Raw genomic sequence first — 16,809 nt, 5'->3', positions numbered from 1 at the left:
CGTTTGGTGAGCCCTCGGATGTGGCTGTTAGAGGGACGGTCGTTCAAGGTGTTCTGGGCAGGGGCCTAAGCGAATAAAGATGCACGAGGAAGTTGAAAACCGAAAACTGAGCGACAGTCAGGAATATAATGGCACCGTAATTGTGTCTTTAGCCACGTTCTAGGTGTGTGTGGTGTTACTGCCGACGACCCTGTGGATGTTGAGACCTGGAGAGATGAAAGCTACTTGTCCTGGGGACCCAGGTGGCTCGGCAGGATTGGCAGTGGGTGTGGCTTAGTTTCTCTTAGGACCAGTGGAGTGGCGGACAGCCCATCCCTCCGGAGGAGGGGACCAGGTGCTCACACACAGACTGTAATTCCCAACTGCTGGCGTACTCATGAATGCAAATGTGGGACCAGAGCCTGAGCCGGAACCTCACTGAACGTTTCTGTACCCCTGAAAACGGTGTACCTTTATTTTCTAAAGCAGGTTGAGAGCTTTTATGAAATTCTAAGTGGGGACCCTGGGTCTCAAAAGAGTAAGAACCACTGTCTAGACAGGAGTTAGAATGTTCTCTGAACTAAGGAACTTTTCTGTCAAATGAATAAGGGTGGGGACAAAACTTTATGGGTTGGTTATTACTCTCACCTCTTTTACATTTATAAAGAGTGTTTTGAGCAGATGTTTTTCTTCAGACAAGGAGAAATCATTGATTTTAGAACCTGGGGCCTTCAGTGGAATATTGACTAGCAAGTGCGTAACTTTGGAACATGTGACAGTAATTCTGTAAACTTGGGTCTCAGTGAAATGACAAAACAGGGTGCTGTGGACAGGTTGGGAGGGAGATGGTGGAGTGAGCAGAGACAGCAGCTGTGAAGAGTAGGAAGAGATTGGTATCTACTTGGTACCCAGTTTGGCAGAGACTGGCCATGTGTGAACAGACCAGGCTTTCTAGGATGTCCCAAGTTCTAGGTGCTGTGATGGGTCCATAGTCTCCCATCTTCCCAGGCTTCCAGTGTGCTTTCATTTGTTCACCTCATCTTTTGTTCTGCCATTTTCTACTCCTTTACATCTGTTTTTGTTCTTGTTGAAAATGTCACTTAACGTTTCTTCAGTTTTTTTTCCAGATGGCTTCTATTTAGTTTTCCTAGTTTTCTGTCTAGTTGGCTTTTTATTCCACACCCCTGATTTCCTGCTCCTTAAAGGCAACTTGACAGCTCTTAGGTGTGTGTTCTACCCTTAACGTCTGCGTTTCATACTTCTGAATAACATACATATGTACAGTTGACCCTTGAACAACACGGGTTTGAACAGCACAGGTCCACTTAAATGTGGGCTTATTTTCAATAAATATGTGCTAGAGTACTATGCGATCCCCAGTTGGTTGAATCTTAGGATGTGGAAGCCTGGGTATGGAGGAACCGAGTGTGTACACAGAGGGCCAACTGTATGCATATGTGGATCTTGAACTGGGTAGAGGGTCAGTGCCCCTAACCCTTGCTTTGTTCAAGGGTCGACTGTACTTTTATTTCTTTATCTCCTTTTCCTCATTTTAGACACTTTCTGCTGGCTTTCACCTCTCCTCCAGACCGGTCCACAGATGTATTTACTTTTCCCCTCCTTTTTTCAGTTCTGTTCTTGTAAATTTTAGTTAAGTGAATATCTAGTGTTTATATAATTACGGTAAGGTAAGTATTTTTGCATTCAAGTCACCTTTATTGTGTAGTTTTATTTTTCCTAGAGTAAATAATAATTGCTCTATTTTTTTGGTTGGTTTAATTTCCTACGATGTATTCCTTTTTTTAAAAAAAATTAATTTATTTATTTTTGGCTGCATTGGGTCTTCGTTGTTGCGTGCGGGCTTTCTGTAGTTGCAGCGAGCGGGGGCTACTCTTTGTTGCGGTATGTGGGCTTCTCATTGCGGTGGCTTCTCTTGTTGCGGAGCGCGGGCTCTAGGCACGCGGGCTCAGTAGTTGTGGCTCGCGGGCTCTAGAGCGCAGGCTCAGCAGTTGTGGCGCACGGGCCTATTTGCTCTGCGGCATGTGGGATCTTCCCGGACCAGGGCTCAAACCTGTGTCCCCTGCGTTGGCAGGTGGATTCTTATCCACTGTGCCACCAGGGAAGCCCGGGTGTTGGATATTGTCACATGCTTTTTTCTTTTGGTGGCATTTGAGATGATCTTGTGGTTTATTTCTTTTGCACTTTTAATGTGATGGATATACTTGTGTTATGCTTTTGGCAGGTGTACTGGACCCAGCTCTGCCTCCCCAAGGTGTAGAGGGGAGGGAGATGAGTGGCACTGAGGGCTTTCCACTCACTCTACTTTTCATATCTGTTTATGTGCCAGACGTGAGTCGTGCTTAACATGGTCCTCCTTGTCAGTCGATCCTTTCAAGTCATTGCCCCTTAGCTGTTGTTTGACTAGGTTAGTGAGAATCTTGGTCGTTAATTCGTAAATCTCTAATTAGATGATAAGGCATCTGACTACCTTAAGAGACTCATAGTTACTCTGCCGTTTATTTACTACCTTCATTGAATTTCTTTACCCTGACATTGAATGTACTGGGCAGAAATCACATCACATCAATACCTACAGTTGCCTTTGTTTAAATTAAGCAGTGAGACTCCCCACGGCTGCCCCAGTTGGAGAGATGCATTCTGGTTTTAGTCACAGGCTAGACCATAGTATGCAAGGGGCAGATGAAGTAAAGTTGTAGAGCTGGGCAGGTGCCACGTCATGCTAGTCTTTGGTGAGAAATATGGGTATCTTCAAAATGTAATGAAAGCCGTAAAAGGATTTTAAATTTTAAAGAAAGGCACAGTGTGGTTTGTCTTATGTTTTGGCGAATTAATTTTGGGAGGGAAACAGGAAGGAATTAGTCGTTTTGATAGTCGCAGAGAGAGATCATAGCAGGCTTGTACTTCGGTAGTAGCAGTAGAGATGCAGAAAAATGGATGGATTGAGGTAACACAGAAGGTAGAACTGACGGGTCTTAATATTTTACACATAAGTGTAGAGCTCAGGAGAGCTGAGAGCCAGAGATACACATTTGAGAGTCAGCGTAGTCATGGGTGAGATGGATTATGTATCCCAGATGAGATGCTCTGAGAGGGAAGAGGACTTAGGACCGACTCCTGGGGCTTTGCCAGTTGGACAGGCACAGCGTTAGGGTGCCTGTGCTTCATGGGCTGAATCTGATTGTAGCCTTGTGAAGATGCAGGGCACTGTACATAATTGGTGAAATACTGTAAAATAGCACTCTCTCCTGCCTCTGTGCTTGTCACGCTTCCTGAACTGCAGCCTTTGTGCATGAAGACAGAGACTTAATTTCCTGCCCATTCCCCAGTGCCCAGAATGGCGCCTGGTGAATAGCAGGCACAGCAAACAAATCTAACACCTGTATATTTAGGAATAAAATCAATAAAAGAAAACATTGCTTTGTAGGCTGCTTTTTCACTTAGTATATGTTGATTTTTGTTTTTGTGTCCTTATATAGCTTTCAAAAATAAGATGCTTGATGGCTGTGTACTTCTGTCACATGTGTGTAACATCATCTGGTGTGTCTCAGCAGGCTGGACCTTGGAGCTTATAGAAATAAAAGAGCCAGGGTGTGGACTTGGATTATTACCAGAAGAGTTCAATTTTTATTTCTGCCTCTTTAGCTCCTTGAGTGTAGAATAATGATCTGTGGAGCGGTCAGTAACTGGACCAGGGAATCCCCAGTGCCTTAATGGGTCTGAAGTACTTTGGTACTCTCCCCGTAAAGGCATACACACGGCAGGAGAAGTGAAGTCTGTCGTATACCTCTCCTCCCCTAGAAAAGTGGGCTTCTGTCTGTTTACTTATCTGTAAAGTGAGAGGGGCACCACACGGTTTCTAAGGTTTCTTGCTGATATAAATTCTTAATTTCTGATGTCATCTTGTCTTGATGTTCTTAAATTAATTTTTTTGTTTCATGAAAATTAGAAAACATGGACTCAGGACTTTTAGAACATGTGCATTTCTACAGGCAGTTTTTTTTTTAATCTTTTAAGTGAACAAAAATCAAATATATTAATATTAACCTTGCTAGGACAGATTTTAGCTCTTGTGAAAAATATGCAGAATTCAAAATATGATAAATAAAAGAGTTCTCAATTTTTTTTAGAAGTCAATGAAAGGATTCTATTTTGCAAAGCTGTATTACGAAGCTAAAGAATATGATCTTGCTAAAAAGTAAGTACCAAACTGTAAACATGCCTTAATTTTCTAAAACCGGTGCTTTAACTTCATGTTCTTCTTTGACATGGATAAATACACGTTTTTTTAGCAGTTCTTCCTAAGTATGTCCTGGAAATAAGGGATTCATCACTCAGATTGGTGATAAGAACTAGTCTGGATTCCATCTGCAGGTTGAGTCTAGAATGATACTTTCTGCATGTCTGCTGCTTATTTACACCCAGGGCAAGAAATCGTTTGGCATTAAATTTTCGCTAAAGATTGTTCTGGGTTAGAATAAAAGAGAACCATGCCTATATCTTAATTTGTTCCTGGTTAGATATCTGCTACTTTTATCAGCTGGAAAAAAATGGCAATGAATACAAAATTAAACTAATTCCTGGGCAGGAGAATAGCTTGTGTAAAAGATCTTTAATTGACTGGATAGGTGATCCTGGGAGGCTTTGTCTCACCATAGAGCCAAGAAGCTTGGTGGTCTGATTTCCTGATTTATAGTGACTTAAAGCTGGAAATTCTGAGGGAGGCAGGCTATTAAAGGCATTGACGGGAAGATGAAAATTCTGATAAGGAAAGTGTTAGCGCCTTTATTTAACTGGCAGCATTGGGCCTGTTAACCCTGTTCCTTATTAATATGACACTTTTTCCTCCAGTGTTGATCTTTGGTCTAATATCTCCTGTGATAACATTCACTGGACCTAGAATATGCTTATTTTTAGTTGTCACTTGAGTTAGAGAATGGAAGTCACCGGCATTTGGTGGTGTAGTGAGTGATTTTTTCTTCTGTGCTGTTTTAGCTGGGTACAGTCCCGTTAGATGTTATTTTCTTGTTTAAAAGGTGAATACGTTCTCTTAGTTGTTATTTGGAAATTGTTGCTCTTTAGTGTTTTGATAGTTTAAAGATTTATTGTAATCACTTTCTAATGTCTGTGCAAAACTTAGTGCTATTCCCAAAGTGTAATAATAGAAAAAAGGTAATTTATATGTTCATTTCTTAAGAATGGGTAACACTAGAAAAAAAAATTTGGTAAATGTACCATTTAATGGTAAAATGAGTATGTTGTCAACTTTGTACATGTGTTTGTGTTTAAGTATTATTTCTATCTGTGGATGCTTTTCAGTTATCTGCATATTCTACTTTAAATAGTGGTAGTCAAGAATTAGAATAACAATATAAATTAGTTTAGTGGTTGCTTGGCTTAAGATATTCTCTCAGCAGTTAAATGCAGTTCTAAATGTGATAATTTAAAGATTGTTTTTATATTATTGTTATTTTTAAACAGATATATATCTACATACATTAACGTACAAGAAAGGGATCCCAAAGCTCACAGATTTCTCGGCCTTCTTTATGAAGTGGAGGAAAACATAGAGAAAGCAGTTGAATGTTACAAGGTAAACTATATAAGATTAAAACATAGCCTTCGCATAGCCAAACACACATAATGCCCAGGTTAATTTATGTAATAAATAATTCACATATATTTTATGGATGTCTTGAAAACAAGCACTGGTATCATCGTACTATTAAGTGAAACAGCTTGAAACAGATTTTGAAGTTCTTAGCCCAAAGAATGCTGTATTTTATCATTAAGAGATTAGTGATTGTAAAAGAAGATTAACACCTATAAATTTCAAGTTTACCATGATCAGAAATGCTGTTCTTATGTGTGTGGTTCCCTCCCTCTCTTCCTTTTCTTTTTTGCGTTTACCAAATAAAAAGATAATTTTTTTTAATTCATCTTCAGAAAACTTGCAGACACTTTAATAGCCTTGAAATAACATGCTGTCATTTAGAAATAGAGTTTTAATAGAGTCACTTGATAAATTTTTAATTCTTGTGTATGAGTGTATGGACTTTAGGAATCCTACTAATTTCTTAATTCTTTTTTGATATCAGCGTTCAGTGGAATTAAACCCAACACAAAAAGATCTTGTGTTGAAGATTGCAGAATTGCTCTGTAAAAATGATGTTAGTGATGGAAGAGCTAAATACTGGGTTGAAAGAGCAGCTAAACTTTTTCCAGGAAGTCCTGCAATTTATAAACTAAAGGTAAAAAATTAAGCAAAAGAAAGCATATAATAAAAGCAGTTGGGGAAAACTTAAGACATAGCTATTTCTAATATTTGGAGTTTAAATGATTTCAGTAGTAACCTTTAAACCGGTGTGTGTGGGGATGGGGAGTGTGGGAAATGGGTGAAGGGGGTCACAGGGGTACAAACCTTCAGTTATAAGATAAATAAGTTCTGGGGATGTGAAGTACAGCTTACGACTATAGGGAACAGTACTGCACTGTGCATTTGAAAGTTGCTGAGAGGGGGTCTTAAAAGTTTTCATCACAAGAGAAAGTAATTTGTAGCTGGGTGAGGTGATGGACGTTAACTTATTGTGGAAGCCATTTCACAGTACATACATTATCACAATATGCTTTTTCATTAGGTACGAGTTTGCTTCACACATGGCATCTCATTTACCCTTTGGAATGATTAATGTTTTAGGGATTTTATGGTTTGTTAGCTAGATGGTGGAGCTAAAATTAAACTGACTTCTATCTGATATGAAATTTTTGCTTCATTGGGTGAAAATTACCCATAGGGTGGCAGTTCAGAGTTATAAGGTTTTTAAAGAACTGTTATCTAAATTTGGAAAGGACTGTGTTATGGGATAGTGAGGTTTTCAAGCAAAAGTTAAAAGCCAGTTTCTCTAGCATATTATAGGTAATTTCTAAAAATGATAGAAACTTGTTGCTAATATATTAACTCATTCTGCTTGCTTTTCTTTACTGAGTAAAATATAGTTTACTGAGTGACTCTTCTGGAGAAAGTCTTTCCAAATATACTAGGCAAACAGAATTTTAAGTGTATGTTGGGTTGTAACCAATATATTGGGTGGCTTGTAGGATCTTAGTTCCCCGACCAGGGATCGAACCCTGGGCCCTGGCAGTGAGAGTGCTGAGTCCTAACCACTGGACCGCCAGGGAAGTCCCAGTGTACATTGTTTTTAACAGGACCCCCTCCATCCCGACTTATACATGTTTCCGATAGAATTTTTTTAACTTTTTTATTTTGAAATAATTATAGATTTTTCTCAGGGAGTTGTAAAGATTGCGCAGAGAGGTCCTGAGTTTACTTCATCCAGCTCTCCCCAGTGGTTACCTCTTAATGTAACTATAATACAATATCACACCAGGATTTTGGCATTGGTGCAGTGTGTGTTCAGTTCTTGTTCATCTCATCATGTGTGTAAATTTGCTTAACCAGCACTGCAGTCAAGAGACAGAACTGCCCCATCACTACAGGGCGTCTTTCATGCTTGCCCTTCTGTGGTCACATCCACCTCTCCTTCCCATCGTCCTTAACTTCTGCCAACTGTGAATTTGTTCTCTGTCTTTATAATTTTGTAATTTAAAAATGTTGTATAAATAGAATCAGGCATCGGGTGACCTTTTGAGGTTGGCTTTTTTCATTCTGTACAGTGCCCTTGAGACCCATTCAGGTTGTGTGTATCAGTCAGTAGTTGGTTCCTTCCTTTTATTGCTGAGTAGTATTTTGTCATATGGGTGTGTTCCACAGTTTAACCATTTACTTTTGAGGGAAATTTCGGTGGTTTCCAATGTTTAGCGATTACAAACCTGGTATGAGCAATTGTGCACAGATTTTTAAATCAAAAGTGTTTTAAAAACCCCTAGAGATAAATACTAGTAACATTAAGTTTTTCTCCCTGTGATAAGCACCTGGATTTTAAATATTAATCTAGGGGCTTCCCTGGTGGCGCAGTGGTTGAGAGTCCGTCTGCCGATGAAGGGGACACGGGTTCGTGCCCCAGTCCAGGAAGATCCCACATGCCGCGGAGTGACTAGGCCTGTGAGCCATGGCCGCTGAGCCTGTGCTCCGCAACAGCAGAGGCCCCAACAGTGAGAGGCCCGCATGCTGCAAAAACAAACAAACAAAATTAATCTAAAGTGTTAGGTTTCAGTGTGTAGATTTCTTTACCTTATTATCTTTGTTTTATGCCTCAAACATAATTTCCTTATTGGCCATGACAATCCATTCCATTGTGACATTATGGACCATGTATAAATGGGAGGGGATTATTTTTCTTGCAGTATAACCAAAGTTAAATGTTTCTAAAGCATCCTGATTCCCTTTAATGACTCTTTAAAGACAGTGTTGTCTAAAACTAAATCTTATGTCAGATTCCCCCCCCCATCTTTTGGATAGAAATCCATGAGATTTGTAGCTATCTAGCAAAGTAATTCTATTTCTCCTAAAATTTAAGGCTGACTTACAGTAAATAGCTTTTTGACATTTCTTTAATGAACAAAACTACTCAATATTATTAATGAGAGGGCATTTTCTCTTGGGTATGGGAGCAGAATTTTTGTTTTTTAATATTTATTTGCTTATTTGGTTGCACCGGGTCTTAGTTGCGGCTCATGGGCTCCTTAGTTGTGGCTGGCAGGCTCCTTTAGTTGCAGCTCACCGGCTCCTTAGTTGTGGCATGCGAACTCTTAGTTGCAGCATGCATGTGGGATCTAGTTCCCTGACCAGGGATCAAACCTGGGCCCCCTGCATTGGGAGCGTGGAGTCCTAACTACTGCGCCACCAGGGAAGTCCCGAGAGTAGAATTTTTGAAAAGCATCCATAATGGTGTTGATTTTTTACTTATTTATTTTTAAACATATAATTGAAGTCTAGGGCTTTTTTGCAGTTATAGACACACCAAGTGTAAGTTACGGAACTGATCCAGGAGGAGAGAGCTTGGTGAGGGAGAAAGGGCACTAATGGCGAGCATGGTCTGCGAGGTGGCGGGGTGGGGAGGTGAGTGCAGGAAGGTCGAGTGGAGCTTAGGGGTGATGGCTTCCATTTTCTCTGCGGGGGATGAGGTGTGATCATAAGTTGAAAGTGAGAGTTGGAGGAAAGAGGAATATGAAGTGAACTCTTCAGGGAATGGAGAAAGTGAGTTTATAGAAGTAAAATAGGGCTTTATTTTTTCTAGGCATTACCAGTTTGGCAGTTTGAGATTATGAAAGTAAATCAGTTAGCTTGCTTGTGATTTCCCAAATTCCCGAATGCCCTACACTCACTTGTTCATCTGTTCATGTATGGGCGCAGAGGAAGCAGGTGGCGGGGTCTCCAGGAAAGGTGGAGAGAGTTAATTGAAGGCATCTGTAAGTAAGGAGTAATTGTGGATGTTGGGACTGTGGCATTTCAGCTTGACATGGAAGGAAAGTGTATGTGTGTATTTCATGGAAAATTAAAACTTAGTGATGTCAGTGTACTGAAAGCTTTTCAGGTGGTAGAGGCAAAGAGATGTGGCAGTGAGGGTATGTGAGCCCCTGTGAGGTGGGAAAATGAGAGGGTGTGGTGGTCTGAGCGCTTTGATCAAAATACAGATTTGGCCAAATGGATGGCTGAGGCTGGAGTGTGGAGCACTGGAGATGAGGTCATTAAAGAGCAGAATGCCCAGGCTATTGTGTGTCTTTTGCACTTCTCAGTTGCCACTGACAGTGGCAGTTGTTAGGGATAAAGGAAGACAGTTCTATTCCAGTTGCTAATGAGGGGGGACTGGCAGGAGTAGCCGGATAGCAAGTCCTTTAGAAAACAGAGTTAGGAGCAGGGATGTGGTGGTGACGCTGGGAGACCCCCACCTCCTCTACTTGTGCGTAGGCTAGCAGAGAAGTGATGGCAGCTGTCTTGGAATGGGACTCCATTCAGAAAGGCCAGAAGGTGAAGACTTTGAGAAGATAGCAGAGCAGTAGGAGCTCCACAGTGGGAGCAGAGTGGGCAGAGATGAATCAGCCTTAGGGAGATGCAGAGCACATTGAGGGTGAGGACCCTGGTGCAAGGGTTCCTGGGAGGCTAGGCATCTGGTAGTGACCGGAGTGTGCAGGGACGCAGGCCGGTCGTCCTGGCACACTCTGAGGTGAGCATGGGCAGCCACTGCTGCTGTGTCATCCCAGGTGTTTCTCCCCACGTACATTTCTTGAGGTTTAGCTTCTGGGCTGGAAGTGACTCTGAGGGGCTAATGAGGTAGGTAGAGTGGGAATTTACTAAAGCCAGACACAGTGGGATGATGCTCATAGGAGCCATGATGTGTTTAAAGTTGCACAGATGTTTCTCTAATTAACGGTTCTTTAAAAATAGGAACAGCTTTTAGATTGTAAAGGTGAAGATGGATGGAATAAACTTTTCGACTTGATTCAGTCAGAACTTTATGCAAGACCTGATGATGTGCACATGAACATCCGACTAGTAGAGCTGTATCGCTCAAACAATAGACTGAAGGATGCTGTGGCCCACTGCCACCAGGCAGAGAGAAACATAGTCTTGCGTTCAAGTTTAGAGTGGAATTCCTGTGTTGTACAGACCCTTAAGGTAGGTAAAAACTGTTGGGTCTCACACTTCTTGATGGACAGTTACCATATATCCCTTTGTATTTAAGCGCTGCCTTCCAAGACCTAAATTTCTTTCATTTATGTATAGCAGCTGTGAAATGAGATTTTTGCTACCATGATTTCAATTTATAATGGGTGGATTGGAGAAATAAATACGAGAAATATGTTTATATATTTTTTGGTGTTTTTATAGGCTGATTTAAAATCGACATGGTTTTACAGCATAGGAATGGGCAAAGGAATTTGTAGGCATAAAGCACTCAGTTTTGTAACACATGATAAAGTTTTGTAACTTGGAGTTCTTTTTGCAAAATAGGAATATCTGGAATCTTCACAGTGTTTGGAGTCTGATAAAAGTAACTGGCGAGCAACCAATCAGGACTTACTTCTAGCCTATGCTAACCTTATGCTTCTCACGCTGTCCACGAGAGATGTGCACGAGAGCAGGGAATTGTTGGAGAGGTATGTTGACCTACGGAGAGAGTACTTCGGTGTCAGCTACAGATTTTCTGTTTGTGGTAATTCTGTTCATTGGTCTAAACATCTTAATAGCATTATTTTTTCTGTAATATATCCAGAGGTAATAGTTAACATAATGAACTACTTAGAAGGAATCTTCTTTTGTGGGGATATTGTAATTGGTTTTGTGTGACTTTGATTTCTAGAGAACTGTATTACTGCTTAGGCTTTATTAAATTATATTTAAATATTTAGTTTTGGCATACTTAGTAAAGAGTTGAGCCTGAAAATGAATGTTCTAACTGCTGTTCCATATTTTGTTTCAAAAAAAATGATACAATCTTGATTGAAAATCAGAGAATAAACTTCTTGTCAGATATTCTAGTATAAGCTGTTAACGTGACTGATATTTCAGAAAGCAATGTTTTAGCTTAGCAACAAGATAACTAAAATATAATACATGGTTTTTCTGTTTTCCACGTTTTAATTTTGAGGACCAGTATCTCCACTTGATTAAAATAAACTCCGCTGAACAGAAACATCACTTGGATTTGTGTGTTAGTTTAGAGCAGGGGTTGACTAGAGCTTGTGGGCCAAACAAGGCTTACAGCCTGATTGTATGAATAAAGTTTTCCTGGCCACAGCCATGCTCGTTGTTATGTGTTATCTATGGCTGCTTACACACTGCAGTGGTAGAGCTGAGCACTTGTGACAGAGGTGGTGTGCCTGCAGAGCCACATTAGTATGTGGCCCTTTATAGGAAAAGTTTGACATTCCCTGGTTTATTACACTCTCCATTTGTCTGAAAAGTAATTCTTTTCACTGAAGTGTAGAGTTAGTTTTCTTGAGGAAGTACTTAGTGTCTTAACATGGGTAGGGTAAGGGAGTATCCAAAAAAAACTAAATTGAACTTTTAGGTCATTTTAGAAAATATTTAGGTTTTTATGTTTTTTTGATTTTGGTGTGGTTATATACTTAAAAACTTGGTTACATGAGGAAATAAAGGAGAAAGAGACAATTTTTTAGTAGTACTAAAAAATAATTTTAACTTCATGGATCCCTAGGAGGGGTGTTAAGACCCTCTAGGGCAGTGGTCCCCAACCCTTTTGGCACCAGGGACTGGGGGTGGGGCGGGGGGATTCAAAAGCATTAATACATAGATTACAAATAATAGTGAGAAATATAATTTATTTCTCTCTAGTTATGTGTATAGTAAGAAGAGCAGTTATGGTATTGATAATGCACATATTTTAGTTATTATAATTTGAAAATGGCATGTTTAATTTGAGAAATTTCAACTTTGAATTAAATAACAAAACCATATGATGGAGAAGATGTTTTGGAATAAGACATTCTAGAGGTTAAGCTTGAAGTATAGGAAGTGTGTGGAATAACAATAAGCGCTAGATGATTTATAATTCATAAAACAATATGGATTATTAAGAGTTAGAATGTGGAAGATGAAGCTTGAAATAGTTTTATTTTGAATTAAATAATGAAACTGATTATTTACAATGCAGTAGTTTAATGTGTGTTTAATACTTTAATATTACAGTTTTGATAGTGCTCTTCAGTCTGTGAAATCTTGTGTGGGTGGAAATGATGAACTCTCAGCTACTTTCTTCGAAGTGAGAGGACATTTCTACATGCATGCTGGTTCTCTGCTTTTGAAGATGGGTCAGCATAGTGACGTGCAGTGGCGAGCGCTCTCTGAGCTGGCTGCGTTGTGCTATCTCATAGCCTTTCAGGTAATCCACTCCCAGTTTTGCATGCAGTTGACATTTCAGTGAGACTTTGTTGTATTTCACATGGAGGTGTGTCCTGGCCCGTAATGAAAATATGGGTAAATATGTAAAATTAAAATGAAATAGTTACTTTGATGGGTGAAGAGTAACAAGATTTATACAGTACTGGTGAGGCTGGTGAAACAGGTACATTGATGCATTGCTGGTGGCAGTTGGCATTGCTATGGCTTTTTGGAAGATCAATTTGAAGAATTTGATCTTTTTACTTTGCCATTTCTGGGAACCTGTAGTATGGAAATAGTCTCAAGTGTGGATAAAACTTGATTCAAAAAGATAGGCATAACTTGGACGAAAAACTAAGTAAGTAAATTTTGGGGTATGGTTGCGTAAGCTATGATCGAAGAATGTGTTTACCACCCGCATTTCAACATGTTAATTGAAAACATGCGTATGTGATATGTATACAACATTAATAGTATATTTAATGTATAGCAGTATACTTACTTATCTTTGGAAACATGAAACTTCTTTATACATAGAACATGACATGAAGAAAATACGCCAAAATATTAACCATTATTTTTAGATGATGAGATGCTGGCTCTTTTCCCTTCCCTAATTCATTTTTGCAGTTTTAATGTTTTCTTTAGTGAGCTTCTAGTAATTCTGAAGTGAAAAGAAATGAGCAGTCTTCCAAAAAATGAATTAAGCCCAGCTTGTAAAAATTATTGTTAGCTTTGGAGAATAATCTTTTGCCTGAGAGAAAGAAAAAGGGGTTCACTATAGAATTACTTTTAGAGAATGTTCCTCCTTCTAGTTCATATTACCTAGATCTTTTAAAAACCTGTTGATATGTGGTCCACAGTGCTATGGTGTGCTCAGTGGAAGCATTTTGGTTCATAAGGAATATATTTTAGTGAAAATTAGTGAAGTTAATGAAGTTTGCTAATGGGCAAAGTTTGCTATGGGCCCCCCAGCGCCAGATCATGGAGAGCTGTCATCTCTTCACTGCTCTCATTCTGTTTATGCAGGGTAGAAAAGGTCTCTAACCAAGTACTCCCCAGCTGTAACTTGAATGTGCTTTTAGTAGAAAGTAATTTCTCAGAAGTGCTCTTCGTAGGCATCTTTTATAGATTATCTAAATTTCTTGGTTCCGAATGTTTTGCAGTTAGATTTCCAACTCTGTTTAACATTGGCTAACTGCTCATTCTTTATCGAAAAAGTACAGTGTAATAGAAAGGAACATCTTACTATTAAAAATGTGAGTATCACTAAATTAAGATTTTTGATTCTAAAATGATCAGGTTCCAAGACCAAAGATTAAATTTATAAAAGGAGAAGCTGGACAAAATCTACTGGAAATGATGGCCTGTGATCGTCTGAGCCAATCAGGTAATAGTAATGTTTAACTGATTTTATTTTAAAAAGAAAAGAAAATTTCTGTTTGGGCACATCTTATGATAGTATCTTCTCTCTGTCCAGGAGATAATTTGTCATAATCATTTGTTTCTCTTTGCCATATTGGATTAGGGAGCGAGATACAGAAAGAATGATAAGAAATTGTATATTCTTTAAAAGGAACAAATATTGTTTGCTCCCGGGTAGAGAAACTGCTTACCCCCCTCCCCCCCCCCTTAATCTAGCTGCTAGAGCCTCCATCCAGAATATTTTTTAAAAATTTATTTATTTATTTTTTTGCGGTACACGGGCCTCTCACTGTTGTGGCCTCTCCTGTTGCGGAGCACAGGCTCCGGAAGTGCAGGCTCAGTGGCCATGGCTCACAGGCCTAGCCGCTCTGCAGCATGTAGGATCTTCCTGGACCGGGGCACAAACCCACGTCCCCTGCATCGGCAGGCGGACTCTCAACCACTGCGCCACCAGGGAAGCCCTTTTTTTCCTTTTTTAAAAAAAAATTTTTTTTATGTTTATTTTATTTTTTGCTTTCTCTAGTAGTGGCAGGCGGGGGCTACTCTTCGTCGTGGTGCATGGGCTTCTCATTGCGGTGGCTTCTCTTGTTGCGGAGCATGGGCTCTAGGCGCATGGGCTTCAGGAGTTGCAGCGCACGGTCTCAGTAGTTGTGGCATGCGGGCCCTAGAGTGCGTGGGCTTCAGTAGTTGTGGCACACAGGCTTAGTTGCTCTGCGGCATGTGGGATCTTCCCAGACCTGGGATCGAACCCTTGTCCCCTGCGTTGGCAGGCGGATTCTCAGCCACTGCGCCACCAGGGAAGTCCCTCCATCCAGAATATTTTAAAGCACTTCCTAAACTAAGAATAAGTTACTCATCAGTTGCTTAAGACATTACTATGGGGGATATAAAGATGAAAAAGTTCTGGATCTCTCTCTTAAGGAACTGACATCATAGTAACAGAGATAGAAGGTATATATTCACATTCTGTTAGGCTCTTGGAATTTTTAGATTTATTCCCAGTTTTGACTATTTGGGATGGATCCTAAAGGTCTGTTACAGACTATCTGGCTTTGTTAAGGCAGAAACTTGCAGGTGTTCACGCAGGCAGTGAATCAAGCAGTGAACTGAAGACTCCATGGGGAAATGTTTCTGTAAGAAGCAGTTTTCATTTTAGGATATTTTCATCACCTCATAAAGAAACCTCGTACCCGTTAGCAGTCACTCCTCATTCCTCCAGACCCCCTCGTCCTAGGCAACCACTAATTTTCTGCCTCTTTATATCTCTCTGTTCTGGACAGTTCATATAAATTGAATCATACAAAATGTGGTCTTTGGGTAACTGTCTTCTTTCACTTAGCATAGTGTTTTCAAGGTGCATCCATGTTGTAATGTGACCTAGAACTTCATCCAAGGAGCGTTTTTTAAAATAGATTCTTCACCCCAAATCTGTGGAATCAGAATCTCTGGGAGTGGGGCCTGGAAATAAAAAAAGAAAATTTTTAAGCTTTTTAAAGGATGATTCTGACCAGCCAGGTTTAGAAGTTAGGTTTATCAGGTCAGAAAATTTGAGCTTGGTCCTGTTCTCCTGTGGCCACTTGAATCCCACACTTTTCCATCTAAAATGGAAATCCTTTTGGTATTTTTCGCACACATTTTTTTCTTTCCTTTTATTCTAGTACGTAGATACAGATACTGTTACACTGTAGTCTATTCATTTTTCACATCAGCACCCTTTTGGGTCCAGCTGTGGTTGTTGGGCTGGAGGGCTGGGTCTGAGATAGTCATGTTATTTCCCCTTAGGGTATGTGAATGAATCTATTGAGAGAGATGAATAAAAACAATCTATTTTTTAAATGATGGAAATAATTTGTTTTTCAGGGCATATGCTGCTAAACTTAAGTCGTGACAAGCAAGACTTTTTAAAAGAGGTTGTAGAATCCTTTGCCAATGAAAGTGGGCAGTCTGCTGTATATGATGCTCTGTTTTCTAGTCAGTCACCTAAGGATAGATCTTTCCTTGGTAGCGATGATATTGGAAACCTTGATGTACAAGCACCAGATCCTGAGGATTTGGCTCGATACGATGTTGGTAAGTTGTATCTTTCTAAGGAAACATTTTGCATTTTAATCCTTTTATACTAGGAGACAAATAATAGCAACAAGGGGAATAAATTGCCCATAATCTCATTACCCAGAAATAATGACTTAATATTTTCCTATATTCCTTGCAAGTTTTTTGAAGGGTTGGGGTAGTATGAGGGGTTGGGGTAGCTGTAGTGGTGGCGTATGTTTTTCTTGTAAATAGTTGTTTATACTGTACACATGATTAGTCTCATGAATTCTTTCTCATCCTGTCTCTCTAACTATCACTTTTAGTGGCAATATGATCTTTTTAGTGAAGTAGCCATAATTTGTTTGCCACTTTTTATTGTTGGGTATTGAAGATGTTTCCAGTTTTTTCACTTATATTAAAATGCTGATGAAAACTTTACTATAAAGTGCCTCCATTTCAGTTATCCTGTAGAGATTCCTAAAAACAGAATTACTGGGATAAAGTGGATGAGCGTGTTTAAGTCTCTTGCAGATTGCCATATTACAAGAAAA

The 16,809-nt window shown here is 39.7% G+C and overlaps 1 protein-coding gene across 3 annotated transcripts in view; it reads left to right on the top strand.

The window, feature by feature from the left end:
* The window catches only part of RGPD4 (RANBP2 like and GRIP domain containing 4), a 51,445-nt gene that overhangs the window by 772 nt on the left and 33,864 nt on the right, over window positions 1-16,809 (top strand). For all 3 annotated transcript variants that reach the window (XM_019931305.3, XM_073790924.1, XM_019931306.3), the window contains 8 exons: window positions 4,128-4,195; window positions 5,479-5,590; window positions 6,096-6,248; window positions 10,343-10,573; window positions 10,910-11,055; window positions 12,608-12,800; window positions 14,102-14,189; window positions 16,085-16,294. In XM_019931305.3, the coding sequence (XP_019786864.1) occupies window positions 4,128-4,195; window positions 5,479-5,590; window positions 6,096-6,248; window positions 10,343-10,573; window positions 10,910-11,055; window positions 12,608-12,800; window positions 14,102-14,189; window positions 16,085-16,294 (1,201 nt within the window). Of the gene's footprint in view, window positions 1-4,127; window positions 4,196-5,478; window positions 5,591-6,095; window positions 6,249-10,342; window positions 10,574-10,909; window positions 11,056-12,607; window positions 12,801-14,101; window positions 14,190-16,084; window positions 16,295-16,809 lie in introns of those variants that run through there.

Source organism: Tursiops truncatus, chromosome 14, assembly GCF_011762595.2.
Source record: "Tursiops truncatus isolate mTurTru1 chromosome 14, mTurTru1.mat.Y, whole genome shotgun sequence".
NCBI classification, from domain to species: domain Eukaryota; kingdom Metazoa; phylum Chordata; class Mammalia; order Artiodactyla; family Delphinidae; genus Tursiops; species Tursiops truncatus.
Note: the sequence above shows the minus strand (reverse complement) of the source record. Positions and strands in the feature narration are given on the sequence as shown.